The sequence below is a fragment of the Salmo trutta genome, chromosome 12 (genome assembly GCF_901001165.1).
Source record: "Salmo trutta chromosome 12, fSalTru1.1, whole genome shotgun sequence".
In the NCBI taxonomy this organism is placed as follows: domain Eukaryota; kingdom Metazoa; phylum Chordata; class Actinopteri; order Salmoniformes; family Salmonidae; genus Salmo; species Salmo trutta.
In genome coordinates this window covers 78,331,671-78,351,949 of record NC_042968.1, presented here as the reverse complement: position 1 = coordinate 78,351,949, position 20,279 = coordinate 78,331,671, and the positions used below count along the sequence as shown (strand labels likewise).

Genomic DNA, 20,279 nt, shown 5'->3' with positions numbered 1-20,279 from the left:
ACAGGGGAGTGCTTGGACAACCATGTCTGCTATACCCAAACATTCAACTTTGCAGCCAACTAATCATGAGTTTGTAAGCATGCATTTAAGTCTGGGTATATTATTAAATAGAAATGTGTTACAATTTCAAAGAAACATGAAGTTTGTTAACATATCAAAAGAAATGACCAAAACATGCGCATACACACATGGAAGTACATTACAGTCTATTTTATAGTTCAAATCCTGTCACCTCCCATCATGTTAATCTTTTGCACTTCTAAAAGATAGCAAATATCTACAACCGTAAATTGCATGAGAATAGACCATGGAATAAACAATGCAAGCAGAGTAGCACAAAAATATTCCCAAAGAAGCCTTTCTCTTCCCGTATACATTTTAGCTTGAAATTGTTCAATATTTTACTTGAGAGAAAACAGAAAAATGTCAAAGAAAAGAGCAACAATGAAAGAAAAGATTATGCAGATGAGCCCGAATCAAGCAAAATGGACAAAGGGGGAAAGCAACCAAATGCAAAGCAAAAAATAAAAGGACAGTTGAGTGTTGACAGTGAGTGTGTTGCCCACTGTTTGGTCTTGTGGTGAAGGGTTCTTTTGGGTTTACGGTATTATTTTGCCGTCATCATCTGCACAAATTCTGAAAGACAAGATTAGAACCAACATTTGGAGGAGGACGGAGGAGGCATACATTACATTGGCAAATGGTTCTCCATTCTATAAGATACCACTTGTGTCTTAGCTGACAAGTGATCGACACACAGCACAAGAGAATCCCAAAGAACAGCTGGACCCAAAAATGTGGCCTAATGTGTCTCCAAAATATCAAGCACAGAAGAAATGCAATACCCAACAGGAATTGAGCCTGACCATATTTGAGACAGTGATTTAAAGTTTATTTTTTTACAAATATTTGGGAGCCATCTCCACAACCACGAGTTAACAGAATCTAGACTGCGAATTGATGTGCAAGTTTTTGAAGGGGCTGTTCATTAGTATCACAAATAAGTGTGGTATTATGCCATGTTTAATTTTTCATCAGAGCTGTATTCTGTTGTCCATCCCTCGAGTGGTGGTTGAGAGCAAGGCTGAGGACACTTCGATATCTTGATGTGAAGATCAAATGTATTTCTGCAGCTGCGTGCCATTCATTACGTTCTTCAATGTTTTACCTTTTCATGCGCATGGCCCGACAGTTTGCTCCATCTGTGCACACAGTTCATACTATGGAGACATTCTCCAAACATTTAATTATTGCAATATAATTTGCAGTGACATTTGTCAATTGTTGCCTTTTAAAACCATTAAACAGAATAACTAATTACACAAAATGGACACTAGGAAATATGAGTAGCAGAGCAACGCCTGTCTAACAGAAGGATTACCAACGCTGATATGATCAAAGGGGATGTGGTGGTCAAAAATAAAATGTTCCCTTTTACAGTAACAATTGACTCAGCCACTCCATCTTGCCCAAACAGAGGAATGAGAACAACGTTGTCTAACTGCAGCACTAATACCTAAAACAACCTGCTATATTTTTTGCTATGACGACAAAATAAGGCAAGCTACAATGCATGTTGTTGAATGGATTAAATTGGGTGACAGCATTTGTTTTGTACTTTTCTTGGCTTGTGAACGGACAATTAAATTGTCTGACTAATATACAGTGTTGTTCAGGTTAACAGGAACCCAACTGTTAAATAGACAATGCTAACCGACAAATCCCAGATGTTACGTTCATGTCTAGAAGCGATGCAGCTTTAATAATAAAATTAATGTAAAAAAATCATTTTAGCTAACCCAATTCTCCTAACCTGTTACTTTAATTTACCGAACCTCCTGCATAAATGATCCTAGTTTGTTAAGACTAGATAGAGAGAAGACGGAAAAACTGACCTTCGTAGTTGACCTGTCCATCCCCATCGATATCAGCCTCCCGGATCATCTCATCCACCTCCTCGTCTGTCAGTTTCTCACCGAGGTTTGTCATAACGTGACGCAGCTCTGCAGCACTGATATAGCCATTACCATCCTGCAACAAGAAATCAAATCTTTTTTTTGGTTTGAATTCAGTGTTTACCAACATGCAGATCTTATTACTGAGCAATTTCTGAATATTAAATGTCAAATAATTATGAATTTTGAAACTCTGGAGAGGTTTGAGACAGAACTATTGGGAGTGATGAAACCCATTGGTTAATATTTGCAGTACTATGACTTGCCACGTTAAGATTATTGAAAAGACTTCCATTCCTCAGTTTAGCTGACCTTGTCGAAGACTCTGAAAGCTTCTCTGATTTCCTCCTCACTGTCAGTGTCCTTCATCTTCCTCGCCATCATGGTCAGGAACTCAGGGAAGTCAATGGTTCCATTTCCTGTGGATGACAGAAAAATGCTGTCACAGGAACAAGTGGTTTATTTTTTTATCAGATATTGCATCAGAACATTATCAACACCCTCCATTGTGTGCATAGTCTGCATTTGTGTGTTAATCTGAGGGGGAGAGATGGAGAGCATTTGTAAGTCTCTCACCATCAGCATCCACCTCATTTATCATGTCCTGCAGCTCGGCCTCTGTGGGGTTCTGTCCCAGCGAGCGCATCACCGTGCCCAGCTCTTTGGTGGTGATGGTGCCATCTCCATCTTTATCGAACAGCGAGAAGGCTTCTTTGAACTCTGAATGAACAAATTTAGAAGGTCACTCTCCACATCCATAATGCTGACTAAAGCATCTAAACACCTTGGTAATGTTTAAGCAAATACAGCCATCTTACCGGCAATTTGTTCCTCTGTCAGTTGGTCTGCCTGAAAGCAAAAAAAATATCATGAATGACACCTTTTGATTTTGGATTCCCCTTTTTTGCACTTGAAGGAACTTCAACTAATTTCTTTCAAATGCCACCCACAATATTCTAACCAAATAGTTAATTATAATATCATTGTCATTTTTATGCAGCCTCAGGAAAAAGTATAAGTAACGAGCGTTAGCTAATGTAGAACACATGGCTACCTATACGTCCATCTTCAGTTGCAACATCGCATTATTAGCTAGCTAGCGTGCTAGCGAGTGATGTTCTGTCTAAAAATGAGTCCGTCTTGCACCATATTTGCCCCAATGTTTGATCAGGCTACCGCACAGTGCTCTAGAAAGCAACACATTGGATCAGGGGATATCCCACTGGAACTGAAATTAGCCAGAACAATATATAGTAACGTTGCTTCACCAAGTTCGGAAGACATTGAAGAAGCGAACGTTAGTTTACAACATTTTGAGGAACCCAACTGTTAAATAGACAATGCTAACAGACAAATTCCAGATGTTACGTTCATGTCTAGAAGCGATCCAGCTATAATAATAAAATGTACGTAAAAAAATCATTTTAGCTAAACCTAACCTTAATCTAATTATCCTAACCCGTTACTTTACATTTACCGAACCTCCTGCATAAATTATCCTAGTTTGTTACGAAAAGTCACAATGGACGTTAATTTGAAGAAAGCTAGATACTTTCTAGCCGTGACCAGCTCTCAGGTCCAGCTAGCTAGCGTTAACTACCTGGCTGGCCAAAATAGTTAACTACACAAAACTAGTTAACTAGCGACTGTACAGGTAAATTAACTAGCCTGGAAAACTATCGAATGTTAATGTGGAACAAAGACGACACCAAGCCAAGGTGGATAGTTTTGACAAACAGCCATACTAACTTTAGCTAACGTTACAGTAGTTTCCTCGTCGTAGCGGAACTGGCTGTCTATGTCGGACACAACTAACATTAGCCTTATTAACGACTGGATTGACGCAGATCTAACTAGCTACCACATTGATTATACATGTACTTAACGTTACTGTATCTCGTTAGCCATCATCACAATGTTGTGAGTAACCAACAGTCTGCTGTGCTTAGCTAACTAGCTAATCAACCGCCCAGTTAGAAAGCAACCAAGCCAACACATTAGCTAGCCATGTAGTGTAGCTTGCTAGTTAGATTGCTCTAGTACTGTACCTGTCTAAACAAATGACAGGCATTAGAGCCAATTATATTCATCCAAAATGTGTATTTAATAAAAAATGTACAGCAAATGGAACTTACCATTTTGTTATGTTGATTTGATCTTACTATCTACTGTACCTAACAACGACTTTGTAAATATGATAATCAAATTTTCCACAGTCCTACGCGCCCTTTGCCGCTTCAAATTGTGTATCAATCCGCTTTGGTTTAGCTTTTAAACAGGACACTGCACTCCCTAGCAACTATAGTGTCCGCGCACCGAATATATATAATATAAATATTATAATATATATTTTTTTTTTAAAGATCGAGCGGCACAATTTTGATTTATCTGCAACGTGGACTATTCTCAATTTTATCCTTCACTTAAAAGTCGCGTTTTAAAGTATCCAATCGTCGAAAACTTTTGTATTTGAAAACCAACTACATAATGCTCATTCTCTATTTCCTTTTTCTTTGGAAATGTAAATTCTCTCATGTCTTTGTTTATATGAACTAGCCCAGGACGTTATATATAGAGAGAGAGGTCAACGGCGCACATCAGCTGACCCAGTAAACCGGACTAGATTGGTTTTCAGCCACCTGCAATGCGTCAGGGAGTGTTTCCACTAGTTACCACAGCATAAAAATTCATGAAAAGAAAAACTTGCGTTTTGGTCTTAATTTAAGATTTGCAGTATGGTTTAAAATCACATTACGATAAATTGTAGAAATGGGCGGGGTTTATGACTTTGTGGCTATGGTAACTAGTGATGACCAGAAATCTTCCCAGGGAGTGTAAAGGCTGTTCCAATCTTAAAGGGATAGTTCAGGATTTTGTCAATTAAGCCCTTTAGAGTCAGATGACATTTTTGCTATAGGGGCCCTGTTTAGGGATAGAATACCTGTAGGCCCTAAACTGTGCATGTCTAGACTAGAGAACAATGAGAATGCTCTTGAGAACAATTTGAGACTTTGTAAGTTTTGAAGTCCAACTCAACACAGAACAGATTAATTTAGAGCCAATGTGACCCCAAATAAGAAAAAGAGTTTGAGGTAGACAAATGAAGAGCTAGAAACCCCTTTGCAATTCCTGGAAGGTATTGGTATTTTCGAATCCTCATTAGCTGTTGTGAAAGCAGCAGCTACTCTTCCTGGGGTCCACACAACACAAAACAGACAACAGCTCAAGGACAGAACTACATCAAGGTTGATAGCTAGCACCCTCAGGACTACCTGACACAGAAAATCAGACAGGAAGAAAAAGCCTTCATAAATAATCCTTTTAAGACTCCATTGTTGCTTTCAGCATCAAGGTCTTATCTCTCTGCTGAAATGTATGTTCAGCAGATCTGGTGTCAGTGATGAAGCTCCATTTTCATACCCCTCTGTCAGACTGATGCATTCTCCCCTAAACACCCCCCCCCCCATTTCTATCACTCATCCTTACATGACAACTAAAACCATTATGAGATCGGTGTAGTGATTAGATCAGACATCCATTCAAAAGCATAGAATGCTTTTCAGTATTCCAACAGTCTGCACCATTAAAACCCAAGTAAGGAGTAGTTTGCCATGTGAGTGTTTGTGATACAAGAGGTTTAGTAGTTTATACACGAACCACACTAGCAGTATATAGTGTAGGGTTTTGCGACTTTGTGAATAGTGTCAAGCAGCAAAATTAAAACCACTTCATGGAGAGTGCACAAAGGATAATCTTTCCCCCCCTTTCTAATAGAAAGCAACTAGGCCAATGGCATGTACATGATTGTGCCCCCCCCCCAGTCTCAGCTAATTTTTATTATAGATTAATAGTCAAATGCATATATTTAGTTCAGTACTCAATCATGAGCTCTTGACTAACTTATGTGGGTGCAAACAGGAGCAGTCACTGTCTGTCTATAGCAGCGTTGGTAGATAAATGTTTAAGTAGTGTCAAAAGAGTCAGGAGAGACAGAGCTCCCTGCATGTACCATGTTTAAATACAGCCCTGTAAGGGACACCTGATACCAATAAGAGATGTTCCAAGTGCAGATCGGAGGGGGCTAGCTTTAATGTTTAACCTCAGGTTTAGATTTCCCCACACCATTGGAAGCACATGCTAGCCTAAATAAACAGACTAGTAAAGGTTGTATTCAGTTGTTTATTTCCCCCATTTTATATCATGCCAATTTAATTTAGTTGGAGGAAAGAGTTTAAGCCCCTCCACCTTTGATGTATTTTACACCTTCTGCTGCCAAAGCAATCAACATCAGATAATTGATCATTCTTGAAACATTAAAGAAACATTTTGAAAACAATTACATTTCAGTAAGGGGCCAACCATGGCCTGAAAAGAAACACAACTTAAAAAAAAAAGAAAAAGGCCAATAAAATACATTTTTAAAATTATAAATTCAAGCATTGCATTTCATGGTCTGGAATGTATTTTCAGTAACAGCAAGATAGTCCGATAGTTGAAGAAGTGTTGACTGGTGCTTGCGATGAGTACACAGGTGTTTGTATGTCTGACCAACACAGTATTCTAGAATACAGGACTAATTCACAGCAGTTTCTATATTCTAGGAGTTCAAGTAAAATATATTGATGAGTGCATGCTAAAATGCAATGGCCATTTGAATGACAGTGACTCTTTATCAGACTTTTTCCCTTTTCTTAAAAGTAACAGAATTCCCTAAAAAAACGTAAATACAAAAAAATAAGTGACAACTACTTTATCAGTGCCCACACAGATGGTGCTGGATCGCTCCTCTTTCTAGGCTATGTAGGGGAACTGTAGCAGGACAGCCTGGCCTGGGCCTAGCTCCAACTTAGAGAGTGCAACAGTACTGTCAGGGGCCAGGTTGACCTTGTCTGTGCTCACCTGGACCACAGCCCAAGCAGGCAGGTCAGGGTGGGACAGCTGAAGGGTCACTGCGTCGCTGCCCCAGTTGAAGGCAGCGACGTAGCGCCCACTCTGGTCCCACTGGCGGAGGTAAGCAAGGGCAGAGGTGGAATTGAAGAGGGGAATATAGTCCCCATGCTGCAGGGAACGCTCTTTTCCACGCAGTTCACTCAGAGTCTTGAAGAAGGAACGGCAGGAGAGCCTCTGTTCTTTCTCCTCCTGAGGGTGGCAGGAATTAAATATTATTTGAACTGCTTTGCCTTTCTAACAGTTTAATTAATATGGTCATTAGCATCCTATTTACCTTAGCAGTTCCATTTGTCTCATCTTCGAGTGAATCCCACAGCATCTTAGGGGACTTTGTATCCTGTTATAGAAAGACAATCAATACATTAAGTACCCATACAAATCAAGACAAGCTTTTATTTAAAAAAAAGTGTGAATCTCTCCAAGGCTAAAGCTGTCATTTGTTTTGTGATACATTAGTTATGGAAAACCCCTGCTCACCACATCAGCCAGGGCAATCTCATCCCCATAGTTGAACACTGGGGTTCCGGGCAGTGTGAGCAGGAGCATCTGGTTGAAGTTCACCATGTCTGGGCCCACCAGTGTGGCCAGGTGACCCTCCTTCCTGTCCCCGATGTTCCAGGCCAGCTGGGTCTGGTTGTGAGAGGAAAGCAGCTGCTGGACAGTCTGCGCACGATCCGTAGGGGTCATGCTCTTAGACCTGAGGGCCCCGGATAGGAGTAGGTCCACCCCAGTGGAGTTAAGCAGTTCAGAGACTTCAACAGCAGAGGTCTTCTCAGTCACGCCAATCAGAATCCTGAGCAAAAAGACAACATTAGGAAAGGAATTCATGAGATATATATATATATATATATATATACACACACACACACGTCTAATGTACCAATTGTAATAGAAGCAAGATACAGTATCAGCTCTAAGTAGCAGTCAGTGCAGCTTACACCACAAGTTAGCCAATAGCCATTTTGTAGAGGATGAAAAAGTGATGAAACAATACCATGATTAAACCACTAGGTGGCTTTAAAGCATAACAATTTACTGAGATGCCCAGTTGAGTTCTAAGGGAGTGATGTACGCAATTGTGGACATATGCTCACCTTCTCTTTCCCTCAGTCCCATTCTGGACAATGGCTCGAATGTCAGCCCAAAGAGACGGAACTACGCTGGCCACGCGCTCTACACCAGACAGCTGGATCCCATCCACACCTTGGTTCAGCCAGAACACCAGGGCAGACTGGGAGGAAACACAGTTCACACATTAGATTGATGAACTCAAATACATTCAATTGGGACTGACGGAGTAGATTTAATGAGTTCACTGAGAAGAGACGCTACAAATTATTACCTTGAGTCTCTCAGCAACGTTTGTGACACTAACATTAGAGAACCATGGTCCGCTTCCCAGATAGTAGGGAGTCAGATCCAGGACCACATTGATGCCTGTTAGAGGGGAGAGAGTTAATCCATCTGAACCACAGACCACTGCCGAACCAATGAGTAGTTTCAAGAGACTACAATTGAAAGGACATCAAATGAAGAGAAAATAAAAGAGGGGCTATACTCACTCTTCTTGTGTGCAGCTGTAATGAGGCCTTTGAATTGTTCCAGATTGCCAGCGTCAGAGGAGATCTCCTCAAAGTTCAGGCTCACAAGGTTGTCTAAGGGGGCAACATGGATGGGCCCAATGACCAGACCTTTAACCTTCAGCTGGCTCAGATGGTTCATCTTGTCCGCCACACCTGTTACACAGTAGAAAACTGCTTACTGAAAGTGGCCATACATCTGTTTTTCCTTTATTGAAGATACAACATATGAATTAAAAAAATAAAATTAAAATAAACTTTTATCCTCGAAATCCTTCTCAATGTGTAACCACCCACTGGCATTGTAGCTGCGCTCACACAAACAAAAACAAGTTGTTTCAGACAGCCATCATGTAGTCCAGTTCTTGGAATATGACTAAAGGTGTCCGCATGCTTCCCAGCCGAAACAGTTCAGAAAAGTTTGTGTATATATTATGATGATTTGGACATCATTAAGGTTTTTTTGGGCTGTTCGGGCACACATTATTTCCTCAAGGTCAGCCTAAGTTTGGGAGCCGAAGTCTACACCCATGATTGGGCAACTGTAGGGATTCTTCAATAAAGTCTATAGTCATTCAATGAGAGAACTCGTTTTCATGCACATTTTCTCCATTCTTGGTTATATGTAAAATTGCACAACTAAGCTCTCCTCTGCAGAAATGTCAAAATTAATGACAGATTTCTTGAGATATATTAGATTAGTTCTGACTATGTTGAGGAACTGTATACTGGCTACGGCATCTCAAATAGAACAAATGGAACGATTGGCACTTCTCGTTTTTAAAGCGAATGTCTTTTACGGTAGTAGGAGAGCACACTTGTTCGACTTCGACCCGTCGAACTGAAGCACGCAGACACCTTAATACCCCCCATACAAGAAACATGCCAAACCAGTCAGCTTAGGGTGTAGGAGGGAGGATTCTGATGGTTCAAAAGGATGCTTAAAGAGCCCCCCCCCCCCCCCCCCCCCACAATCCCTTGGAGCGGAGTCAAGGAAATAGTAAACATGTTCACATAAAATAAATGTGACCTCAATTCTGAGAATACTATGGGCACACACTTGGAAGTTAAAGCAGACGATTTTAAAATCTCATGTCTCATCACATGCTCTGTTGCTCAGATGAATAAACACTGGTCTGACCCTTCAACACACTACCACCCTAAACCCAATTTCAGTGTCCCCAGAACTTGACTCTCAAGCCGTTTACACAGGCAGCCCAATTCTGATCTTCGCCAATAATTGGGCAAAATGGTAGACTTGGGCTGCCTTTGGAAACCCAGCCTTAGGCTACAAGTTGCAATTGAATGGGGTAACTATGTGGTTCACTGTATTCACACTACGTTATATGAACTGTCTGTGACCTACTAGTGAGTTTCACAAGGTGAAACATATACTGGTTTCATCACTAATCTTAGTCATCCTCACCCCTTTCAGGGGCTCTTACCCTTTAGATTCTGGGACTCGCTGAAAGCTTGCACATTTCCAATTTGGTACAGAGGTCCATAATTCCACCAGTTCATGGCAGGAATGTCTTTGCAGCGAGGTGCTTGAACAATGATGGCCACAGCTCCAGCCAGCATCCCCAGCCAGCCCAGCCAGAACAGAATCAGAAGGGCCCATCTTGTCCGGACCCACCTTTAGGTGATGAAGGGAGAAAGATTTAGTAATGCAATATTATACCCTAAATGTTTACATCGCGAACAACCATTAACTATTTTTTAATAAGCTAGTCTATTGCATACATCTTAATATTTCTTACCCTGGTGTTCCAGCGACTCTGAGGAGTTCCTCTTTGGATAAACCGGTAAATTTAGTCTCCGTCTCCTCGGGGATTTTCACTTTAACGCTGCCGTTCTTCTCGGTGCAGGTGGGAGAACCAGCATCACCGTTCGCTGCCCCGCCCGTCATCGGCTGCTTCTCCTGGTCCAGATCATTGAGCTCCACATCCTTCATGTCTACCTCGGTGTCCTTACTCATTGTGACGTTGGTTCAATTTAGATGTTCTTTATAAAAAAGAAAGATGAGTGTTGCTGAGTAAGTAGTGTCTGTGGCCACGCTCGACACTGCCAACGACTTTAAAGGTAAATTGAGACTGACTGCTCTACAAACCACCTTTCATCCTAAACAACTACTCCACATTATTTGTATATCAGTCAGTCATAATTTACCCATGATACATCACGTGTTTGACGTTCTCGAACACAGCTGTCACGCACATGCGCATACGATGGTCTAATACAATTGCAAGTTGACTAAGCATTGCATCACCCTTCAATTTTAAACAAAGACCATGCGGGCAAATATGTAAATTACAATATGTTATATATATATATATATTTTTGACAGAAATAGGCTAATATATCTGGACTCTGAGCCAGTACGGCGAAAGGAGTTTACATTCACATCGCTTGGATTGAGCATATGGGGGCTAAATGTTAAAGCAATTGCCACCTATCCAACAATTTCATTAGATAACGAATGTAAGTAATATCTTCATTAAATGGTTCGTTGGTTTGATCTTTACAGTAGACAACATTATTGTATACATTGTAGCCTATGGCAGGTTTATGCCTAATCTCGTGTGCGTTAGAGGATTGGTCCAGTTTTATTCTAGTGAAGGCACCAGTAAGGGCTAAAGCACACCGAAAACAGAAAGGGTAATACCATAAAATATTTTCTAAATTGTCACTAGATTAGTTAAATGTAACGACACTTTTAGTGATTTAGTGGGGTACAAACAGTTGAAATAGGGACTGAAGTTCAGTCACTGAACAAACCAATGATTACATCCGCAATTTCAGATATTCACCTGCATGAACGTAATAAGCAATCCGTTCTTACCTGGTGAAGATAACTGGTCGTGTAAGTAGTTTTCAATTCGCCTTCAGGTTAACCTTATTGCTGAGAAAAATGGTTTATCCACGGCCGCAGTAATGCGCTCTTTATATAGTACTGTAGGCGTCAGTAGCCTCCCAACCGCCCAATTTTAAGGAAGGGCCAACATCACAACTTGCAGATTGATCAATTATGATGAGTTTGATCAAGTTAACACAAATTCGTTAACTTTGCAAGTGTACTATATTGAGAGTTAAAGTCGACTTGCATTTCATGGTTTGGGAATTGAAATGTTTGATAAAGAAAGTCCACCTTAAGCGGTGCCATCTGCCAGACATGCGTCCCTCTCATGTTTCATGAGTTGGCAAGAAATGTCACAAACAACTAACCGGAAATAGATATATCTGTGCTTTAGTCTAGAAAAACAGAGGGTAGGACTTACAAATAGGGAAACATATTATAGGCAGTGTGATCTCTATAATAAAACTCATCCTATTTCTGTGATATTGTCTAGTTATGATTTCCATCCATCCTGCTAGAACATCTGAAAAATACAGAAATTATAGTTTCTAGAAAAGATAAGATTGTGTTCCAAAGTAGATATTACCAATTGGATATATTGTACCAAAAGTCTAAAATATCTGATTAAATAGCCCACAACCTTTGACCTAGAAAATGTATTTCCTAAATTGCTGCAAAAATCTCCTGTGTTCATAACCCCTCTTTGTTTTTTTGGACTCCAGACTCCTTGGACTTGTTTGTGTTATTCTCAAGATAATTCAGGGAATATTTCTTCGGTATTGATTCGCATCCACCAATCAATGCAATGACTAGAATCATTTAAAAACAATCTTGATTACAACATCTATTTTTAAGACAAAGAAGAGATGAAGAAAACACCACTTGAATTAATTATAGGCCAATGTATGTAAATTATATTGTTAATGATCAAGTTTCTGCATATCTTTCTATGTTGACACAGTTCTGTCCAATCTACAAGACACATTCTCATCTTGTAATCTCCTCACAGACTCTGCAGTGATAAGAGTAATGTCTTGTTACAGCCCAAGATTACAGACGTCACTATTCAGCAGAGTATATCCTCTGATAATGCAGTGAAACTGTTGTAGGCAGAGGTAGTATGGAACTTTTGACCTATTTCCATTTGCAGTATGGTAGAGTATAGCCATGGGGCATTCTTGATTAAAATCAAAACAAGCTCAGACATGATGATCACTAACAGATCGGTCTTGGATCATAACAATAACGAGGCTATATACAGGCTATATACAAGGAGTATACCAAGTCAGTGTATACCAAGTCAGTGTACTGGGGTATGAGGTAGTTGCGGTGATTGATTGAGGTCATATGTACATGGAGGTTTGGTTAGGTGATTGACCAAAGTACTATGTACATGTAGGTATGGGGTGAAAAGCAGAAAGTCCGGATAGCCATTTAATGACATGTTCAGCAGTCTTATGGCTTTGGGGTAGAAGCTGTTCAGGAGCCTTTTGGTCCCTTTGGATCAATGCCAACTGTGTTATAAACCCCTGTATATTCCTGACCCTATAACAGCATTAATGTTGTATACTAGTTGGAGGTTAGAGTTAGAGGTGGGCTGATCAAGAACTATCATTAAGTATGTAAACACCTTTCAAAAAGTGCTTTGTGACTGAAGATTTTGCATAAAATACAGTTACTAGTGGTGGAACGGTACGAGGGTGGAATGTGTTGAAAAGGGGCCACATACAGTATATATAGGGGTTTTATTTAACGATGCAAGTCAGTTAAGAACACATTCTTATTTTACAATGACGGCCTTACCCTTCCAAACCCTCCCCTAACCTGGACGACGCTGGGACTCCTGATCACGGCCGGTTGTGATACAGCCCCGGATCGAACCAGGGTCTGTAGCGACGCCTCTAGCACTGAGATGTAGTGCTTTAGACTGCTGCGCCACACAGGAGCCAGGTCACCATACTTGCTTTAATGCATCTAAAATGTCCGCCAGGCCACAGTCTTTAGATTAACGGCCTATTTCAAATAAAATCGAATTGTATTTGTCTCATGCGCTGAATACAACAGATGTAGATCTTACAGTGAAATGCTGATTTACAAGCTCTTAACCAACAATGCAGTTTTAAGAAAAAAATGTGTTAAGTAAAAAATGTATAACTTAAAAAAAAAGAAACAAATAATTAAAGAGCAGCAGTAAAATAACATTACATACAATACAGGAAAACACGAAACAAAATACAGTCCCTCTATAAGCCCATGTCCCTCCCTCTGGAGGGCAGAGGCTGAGGGGTGTCCGGTATCATGTAAACACAGCGGAGCTGAGCACTTTGTGTCCTTAGGCCCTCCCTGAAAAACACACGCTGTAGGATGGAAGATCAACATGTTTTCCTGAAAAGGTCTAAGAGAGGGGTGGGCCTGGCCTACAATCTTCTACGCAAGAGTTGCGATTAATGAGCACAGTAGAGAACAATGGAAGTATGATCGATGTCCTTCATCAAAGGACTATGATGATTGGTCAGATCAGTAATTACATTTAATGGAAGTACACTGTGATCAAATCAAGAGCAGTGTTAAAGGCTTTGGATTAAGTAAGATGGTTCTCTGTTAAGCTAAAATCTTTTTTTCAGTCAGCTTAACCTGCACTTATCCAGCTTGACAGGACTGCGATAGGTTACAGAATGCACAAAACCCCACTGAATCAAACATTTCATAAAACGTTTACTTATCTGATTCAAGCAGATTGCTCAACCTGGTGAATTATTGGTTTGATATTACAGTCAGACACACATTTATCTGGCTTTAAGCCAGACGTTTCCCATCTGCCCATTTCATAACTATTGATCTCCTGTTATTTGTTCCTTTCATTATTGTGCTGCACAGAGGATATTACATTTCTGAGACATCCACCTCCAGGTCTCTCAGGTTCAGGCTACATTGTGTAAACCAGAACATTTGTATGTCAAGTCAAGGTGTATTTATACAATTTTATTTGATGAAAACATTATTGGGATTAAAAGGAATAGCTTAAAACAGTAGTTAAACAGTAACTCCGTTTAGCAAATCAGCAAAAAAACCATCTGCTGTTAAATGTTCTGTTATCACTTAGGAACACTTCTTCTTCACACTCCTTTAATCACAAACCACCAGAGTAAGAGGACCACTACTGACATTTTTATTTCTTTATTTTTATTTAACCTTTATTAAACTAGGCAAGTCGGTTAAGAACAAATTCTTATTTACAATGGCGGCCTACCAAAAGGCCATTAAACAATAAAACAAAAATATAGGACAAAACACACATCACGACAAGAGAGACCCCACAACACTACATAAAGAGAGACCTAAGACAACAACATAGCAACACAGCATGGTATAAACACAATATGACAACATGGTAGCAACACAACATGGTAGCAGCACAAAACATGGTACAAACATTATTGGGCACAGACAACAGCACAAAGGGCAAGAAGGTAGAGACAACAATACATCACGTGAAGCAGCCACAACTGTCAGTAAGACTGGAGATAAAATTAAGCGTCTATGCACACACAGACACACACACAGTTTTCCGTCTCAGAGGAGAACAATACAAGATCCAAAAAGTTGGCTTTGCATTTCTGTGCATGGAATTCTGAACTGGATTAGGGTTAGAGGGAAACTATGCTGATTACTGAGAAGATTAGTACTTCAGTAAAAATACTTTAAAGTACTACTTAGGTAGTTTTTGGGGGTATCTGTACTTTACTTTACAATTGATATTTTTGACAACTTTTTACTTTTACTTCATTACATTCCAAAAGAAAATAATGTAATTTTTCTTCAAAACATTTTCCATGACACCCAAAAGTACTCCTTGTATGTTGAATGCTTAGCAGAACAGTAAAATGGTCCAATTCACACACTTATCAAGGGAACATCCCCGGTCATCCCTATGGCCTCTGATCTGGTGGACTCACTAAACTAAAATGCTAAGTTTGTAAATTATGTCTGAGTGTTGGTGTGCCCCTGGCAACAACAAAAAACAAGAACATTGTGCAGTTTGGTTTGCTTAATATAAGGAATTTGAAAGGATTTATACTTTTGCTTTTAATAGTTAAGTATATTTAAAATAAAATACTTTTAGACTTTTATTCAAGTAGTATTTTACTAGGTGACTTTACCTTTTAATTGAGTCATTTTCTATTAAGGTATGTATACTTTTACTCAAGTATGACAATAGGGTACTTTTTCCACCACTGTCATAATCTCAATCATGTGATTGAAATCAAGTGATTCAAATAAGGTTGCCTGTGCCATCATCAGTGTAATGGAGTAGTGCACAGACCTACTGGTTTGTGTGGATAGTTATACAGACCTATTTAGGGCTCCGGTTATATGGCTACAGGTTACACAGCGCCATTATGTGGCCATTTATTTTGTCTCACATAGAGGCCCAATTTAAGTATTCCATTTCAATCTTACAATCAACCAATTATAGGTGTCCTCGATGGGTATCATAGGATGGGTTTGCAGAGGTTCATGATGGCGTTGCCGAGGCTGCTCGTTTTGTAGCTCGTACTTTACGCAGGCTGTTTCATCTGTGGAATAACGTTTGCTGCCTCACTGACAATCACCCAGGTATGACGCATTCATGATTGAAATGTCGGATCTTTCAACTGCATATGGGACATTCTAAACTTGAGAACACTAATGAACCAACTTGATAGCATCATTTTTTTTTATCCCGTTATAACATTGAACAATATAAAATAAGTCGGAAGTTTACATACACTTAGGTTAAAGTCATTAAAACTGTTTTTTAACCACTCCACAAATTTCTTGTTAACAAACTATAGTTTTGGAAAGTCGGTTAGGACATCTACTTCGTGAATGACACAAGTACATTTTCCAACAATTGTTTACAGACAGATTATTTCACTTATAATTCACTGTGTCACAATTCCAGTGGGTCAGAAGTTTACATACACTAAGTTGACTGTGCCTTTAAACAGCTTGGAAAATTCCAGAAAATTATGTCATGGCTTTAGAAGCTCCTGATAGGCTAATTGACATAATTTGAGTCAATTGGAGGTGTACCTGTGGATGTATTTCAAAGCCTACATTCAAACTCAGCGCATCTTTGATTGACATCATGGGAAAATAAAAGAAATCAGCCAAGACCCCAGAAAATGTTTTGAAGACCTCCACAAGTCTGGTTCATCCTTGGGAGCAATTTCCAAACACCTGAAGGTACCACGTTCATCTGTACAAACAATAGTACCCAAGTATAAACACCATGAGACCACGCAGCCATCATACCGCTCAGGAAGGAGACGCGTTCTGTCTTCTAGAGATGAACGAACTTTGGTGCGAAAAGTGCAAATCAATTCCAGAACAACAGCAAAGGACCTTGTGAAGATGCTGGAGGAAACAGGTACAAAAGTATATATATCCACAGTAAAACGAGTCCTATATCGACATAACCTGAAAGGCCACTCAGCAAGGAAGAAGCCACTGCTCAAAAAATGCCATAAAAAAGCCATACTACGGTTTGTAACTGCACATGGGGACAAAGATCATACTTTTTGGAGAAATGTCCTCTGGTCTGATGAAACAAAAATAGAACTGTTTGGCCATAATGACCATCATTATGTTGGAGGAAAAATGGGGAGGCTTGCAAGCCGAAGAACACCATCCCAACCGTGAAGCATGGGGGTGGCAGCATGTTGTGGGGGTGCTTTGCTGTAGGAGGGACTGGTGCACTTCACAAAATAGATGGCTGATGAGGAAGGAAACTTATGTGGATATATTGAAGCAACATCTCAAGATATCAGTCAGGAAGTTAAGGCTTGGTCGCAAATGGGTCTTCCAAATGGACAATGACCCCAAGCATACTTTCAAAGTTGTGGCAAAATGGCTTAAGGACAACAACGTCAAGGTATTGGAGTGGCTAGCACAAAGCCCTGACCTCAATCCTATAGAACATTTGTGGGCAGAACTGAAAAAGCGTGTGCGAGCAAGGAGGCCTACAAACCTGACTCAGTTACACCAGCTCTGTCAGGAGGAATGGGCCAAAATTCACTCAACTTATTGTGGGAAGCTTGTGGAAGGCTACCTGAAATGTTTGACCCAAGTTAAAGAATTTAAAGGCAATGCTACCAAATACTAATTGAGTGTATGTAAACTTCTGACCCATTGGGAATGTGATGAAAGAAATAAAAGCTGAACAAAATCATTCTCTCTACTATTATTCTGACATTTCACATTCTTAAAATAAAGTGGTCATCCTAACTGACCTAAGACAGGGAATTTTTACTCGGATTAAATGTCAGGAATGATCAAAAACTGAGTTTAAATGTATTTGGCTAAGGTGTATGTAAACTTCCGACTGCAACTATAGCCTGACAGGCTATTGTCCGCTGCCACACTACTTCCACTTTCAAATGGACACAAGGCTACTAGTGGACAGCTGCTGGGTATTGAGACTACTTAATATGTTTTTATCACCCTCTCAACAATGGGTTAAACTTTTGGGTGCTACATCCAATAGTTTATTAAGATTTTATCAGATTTTCAATAACTTTTCTGCCAGACAGTATTATGTTGTATTTTCCAGATTTTTTTCTCAGAGTTTATAACACAACCCAAAACATGGGGACTAACCATAGGAGCAAATAATGAGAAAATCAGTAGAGATCATCATGTGACTTTTTAATTCAGGGAATACATTATTTTGATGTCTTAGTTGACTTCACCTAAATGCACCATTGACAGTACAGATGACAATGCCTGTTTGAAATTAAGTGTTGAGAAAAATGTGTTCTACATTCATAGATCTTCCTGTTGTCACATGGCCCAGTGGCACCATAAGATAATCATCTAATGTCCTAAAAGAATAGAACTATTCATTTGTGCACATGAATTAAAGAATGTAATTTCTAAAGCATTTCATTGAAGTTGAATTAGGCTCCCTATCCAGGCCAGGAGACAGTGAGGCCCGTGTGTGACAGACTGTGTAGTTTTAGGTTGTGGAACATGCATACAATTATTTCAATTCCATACTGTAGAATAAACTATATAGTTTTACTGAATGCATCTGTAAAATGTGTATGTCATTCAGGGCCACTTAACAGGCCAATGCATTCTTTATGGGACTGTTGAGTACAACACATTTGGCCTGGTCCTGGAGAGCCCCAGCCATCTCTCCCTCTGCTACTTTGTGTAAGCCATCTCTGTATCTGTGGCCATCTGGCTCTACACCAGCTGTGTGGAAGAGAAGGTCAAGAGGTGAGAGGTTCAACTGTATGGCCCAGCAATTGTGTAAATAATATCGATTTCCATGCCCAAATAGTGTGGCATCAACAGAAATTACTTGTTTGTTGTTGATTTGATTTTGACTGTATTTCTTTACCTAGCTCCTATCCTGCACCCCCAGGGAAAGACTGTGGCTGAATGTTACTCTGGGAGTGTGTGTGAAGATATTGTTCTTACTGGCGGTGTCAGGGACCGCCTCTTTCTGTCTGCCCTTCAAAGCGTACCCTCCAATTACCAGGTGAGATGGCTGCCTTGTTTTTCCGTCTTCTCCCATATCACCTCTGTGCTCAGTGCCCTCTTGTCCCTCATACTGTATATGAAATGTGAAATATTTTATGCTGTTCTTTTACATCTGGAGGACTTCTTTAATTTCAGTCGTGATGCAGACCATACAACCTGGGTCAGTCTCTACGATGGGAATCAGTTCTACACAGGCGTGTATAATGCAGAGGTCTGCCCTGACACTATCCATATCATGATAAGACACATCAAAACGCTGTTGCCTTATTAGACCACAGATACTTTTTTTATGTCCCTTGTATTGACATTTTTATTTAAAGCCATATATTGTATTCTTCATCTGTCCTCTATTTCGTTCTTTCCCAGAAGTCTGTGTGGGTGAACTTCTTCTTCTGGGTGCTGATCGTGGCGGTGGTGTTTGTCCAGAAACATCAGAGGTCAGGGTCAGAATGGAGCACGTCTGAAACAGAACCCTTCTTCCACCGACCTGTCTGACCCCACTGACCTAACCTATAGCCCGATGGGTGCCATTATGTGTCTTTGGATCCAGTTCCCTGCATGCAAGAACCTATTATTGGCCCAAGATCAAATAACAGGGGCTTGTAAAACAGGATGTTTTGGTCATCAATGGGGCAACCTAACTACGTGTTTTCACTATGGAATAGTGGGAAGTACAATTAACTTTGGAAGTAACCTCTTCCATTTTTGTATACTTAAATCAATTAGTTACACAATTCAGTCCCTTCCTGTTATATAGGATGACCTGTTTAAATTATACTGTACTGATATGTACATCTGTGAAAGACAAAACATTTCATGTGAAGTGTATCTTCTACATATAAAGTATTTGATCCCCTGCTGATTTTGTACGTTTGCCCACTGATAAAGAAAGGATCAGTCTATAATTTTAATGGTAGGTTTATTTGAACAGTGCGAGACAGAATAACAACAAAAATATCCAGAAAAATGCATGTCAAAAATGTTATAAATTAATTTGCGTTTTAATGAGGGAAATAAGTATTTGACCCCCTCTCAATCAGAAAGATTTCTGGCTCCCAGGTGACTTTTATACAGGTAACGAGCTGAGATTAGGAGCACACTCTTAAAGGGAGTGGTCCTAACCGCAGCTTGTTACCTGTAAATAAGACACCTGTCCACAGAAGCAATCAATCAATCAGATTCCAAACTCTCCACCATGGCCAAGACCAAAGAGCTCTCCAAGGATGTCAGGGACAAGATTGTAGACCTACACAAGGCTGGAATGGGCTACAAGACCATCGCCAAGCAGCTTGGTGAGAAGGTGACAACATTTGGTGCAATTATTCGCAAATGGAAGAAACACAAAAGAACTGTTAATCTCCCTCGGCCTGGGGCTCCATGCAAGATCTCACCTCGTGGGGTTGC

The 20,279-nt window shown here is 40.1% G+C and overlaps 2 protein-coding genes and 1 long non-coding RNA gene across 5 annotated transcripts; 1 reads left to right on the top strand and 2 right to left on the bottom strand.

The window, feature by feature from the left end:
* Positions 1–591: 591 nt before the first annotated feature.
* Positions 592–4,570, bottom strand: LOC115204259 (calmodulin). 3 transcript variants are annotated; one of them, XM_029769683.1, is made up of 6 exons: positions 4,091–4,570; positions 2,774–2,804; positions 2,532–2,675; positions 2,268–2,374; positions 1,896–2,031; positions 592–636 (listed from the first exon to the last, which is right to left on the bottom strand). In XM_029769683.1, exons 1-6 carry the CDS (start codon positions 4,091–4,093, stop codon positions 608–610), a joined length of 450 nt encoding a protein of 149 aa, XP_029625543.1. In that variant the 5' UTR covers positions 4,094–4,570; the 3' UTR covers positions 592–607. The 3 variants fall into 3 exon arrangements, with proteins under 3 accessions (XP_029625543.1, XP_029625541.1, XP_029625542.1); XM_029769681.1 differs by lacking the exon at positions 4,091–4,570 and adding an exon at positions 3,705–3,947; XM_029769682.1 differs by lacking the exons at positions 592–636; positions 4,091–4,570 and adding exons at positions 871–1,220; positions 3,705–3,943.
* A 1,550-nt stretch (positions 4,571–6,120) lies between these two features.
* Positions 6,121–11,651, bottom strand: LOC115204257 (4F2 cell-surface antigen heavy chain). The gene is made up of 9 exons (XM_029769680.1): positions 11,328–11,651; positions 10,246–10,489; positions 9,931–10,121; positions 8,468–8,641; positions 8,248–8,342; positions 8,000–8,136; positions 7,383–7,698; positions 7,180–7,242; positions 6,121–7,094 (listed from the first exon to the last, which is right to left on the bottom strand). The coding sequence occupies exons 2-9, from the start codon at positions 10,461–10,463 to the stop codon at positions 6,747–6,749; spliced, it is 1,542 nt and encodes a 513-aa protein (XP_029625540.1). The 5' UTR covers positions 10,464–10,489; positions 11,328–11,651; the 3' UTR covers positions 6,121–6,746.
* LOC115204258 (uncharacterized) lies at positions 10,669–19,735 on the top strand. The gene is made up of 4 exons (XR_003880341.1): positions 10,669–10,966; positions 18,737–18,873; positions 19,011–19,086; positions 19,242–19,735. It is a non-coding gene; the product is annotated as an uncharacterized LOC115204258 (long non-coding RNA).
* The last annotated feature ends 544 nt before the right edge of the window (positions 19,736–20,279 follow it).

What these genes read in the sequence shown, in the direction of transcription:
- LOC115204259 (XM_029769681.1), bottom strand. Translation starts at nt 3,773, where the DNA reads ATGTTAGTTGTGTCCGACATAGACAGCCAGTTCCGCTACGACGAGGAA. An exon ending in CTACTGTAACGTTAGCTAAA is followed by an intron (nt 2,805 to 3,704) that starts GTTAGTATGGCT and finishes TTTTGCTTTCAG; the next exon opens with GCAGACCAACTGACAGAGGA. An exon ending in CTTTCAGAGTCTTCGACAAG is followed by an intron (nt 2,032 to 2,267) that starts GTCAGCTAAACT and finishes TTCTTGTTGCAG; the next exon opens with GATGGTAATGGCTATATCAG.
- LOC115204257 (XM_029769680.1), bottom strand. Translation starts at nt 10,463, where the DNA reads ATGAGTAAGGACACCGAGGTAGACATGAAGGATGTGGAGCTCAATGAT. An exon ending in CGAGTCCCAGAATCTAAAGG is followed by an intron (nt 8,642 to 9,930) that starts GTAAGAGCCCCT and finishes ACTGTGTAACAG; the next exon opens with GTGTGGCGGACAAGATGAAC. An exon ending in AGATTGCCCTGGCTGATGTG is followed by an intron (nt 7,243 to 7,382) that starts GTGAGCAGGGGT and finishes TTTCTATAACAG; the next exon opens with GATACAAAGTCCCCTAAGAT.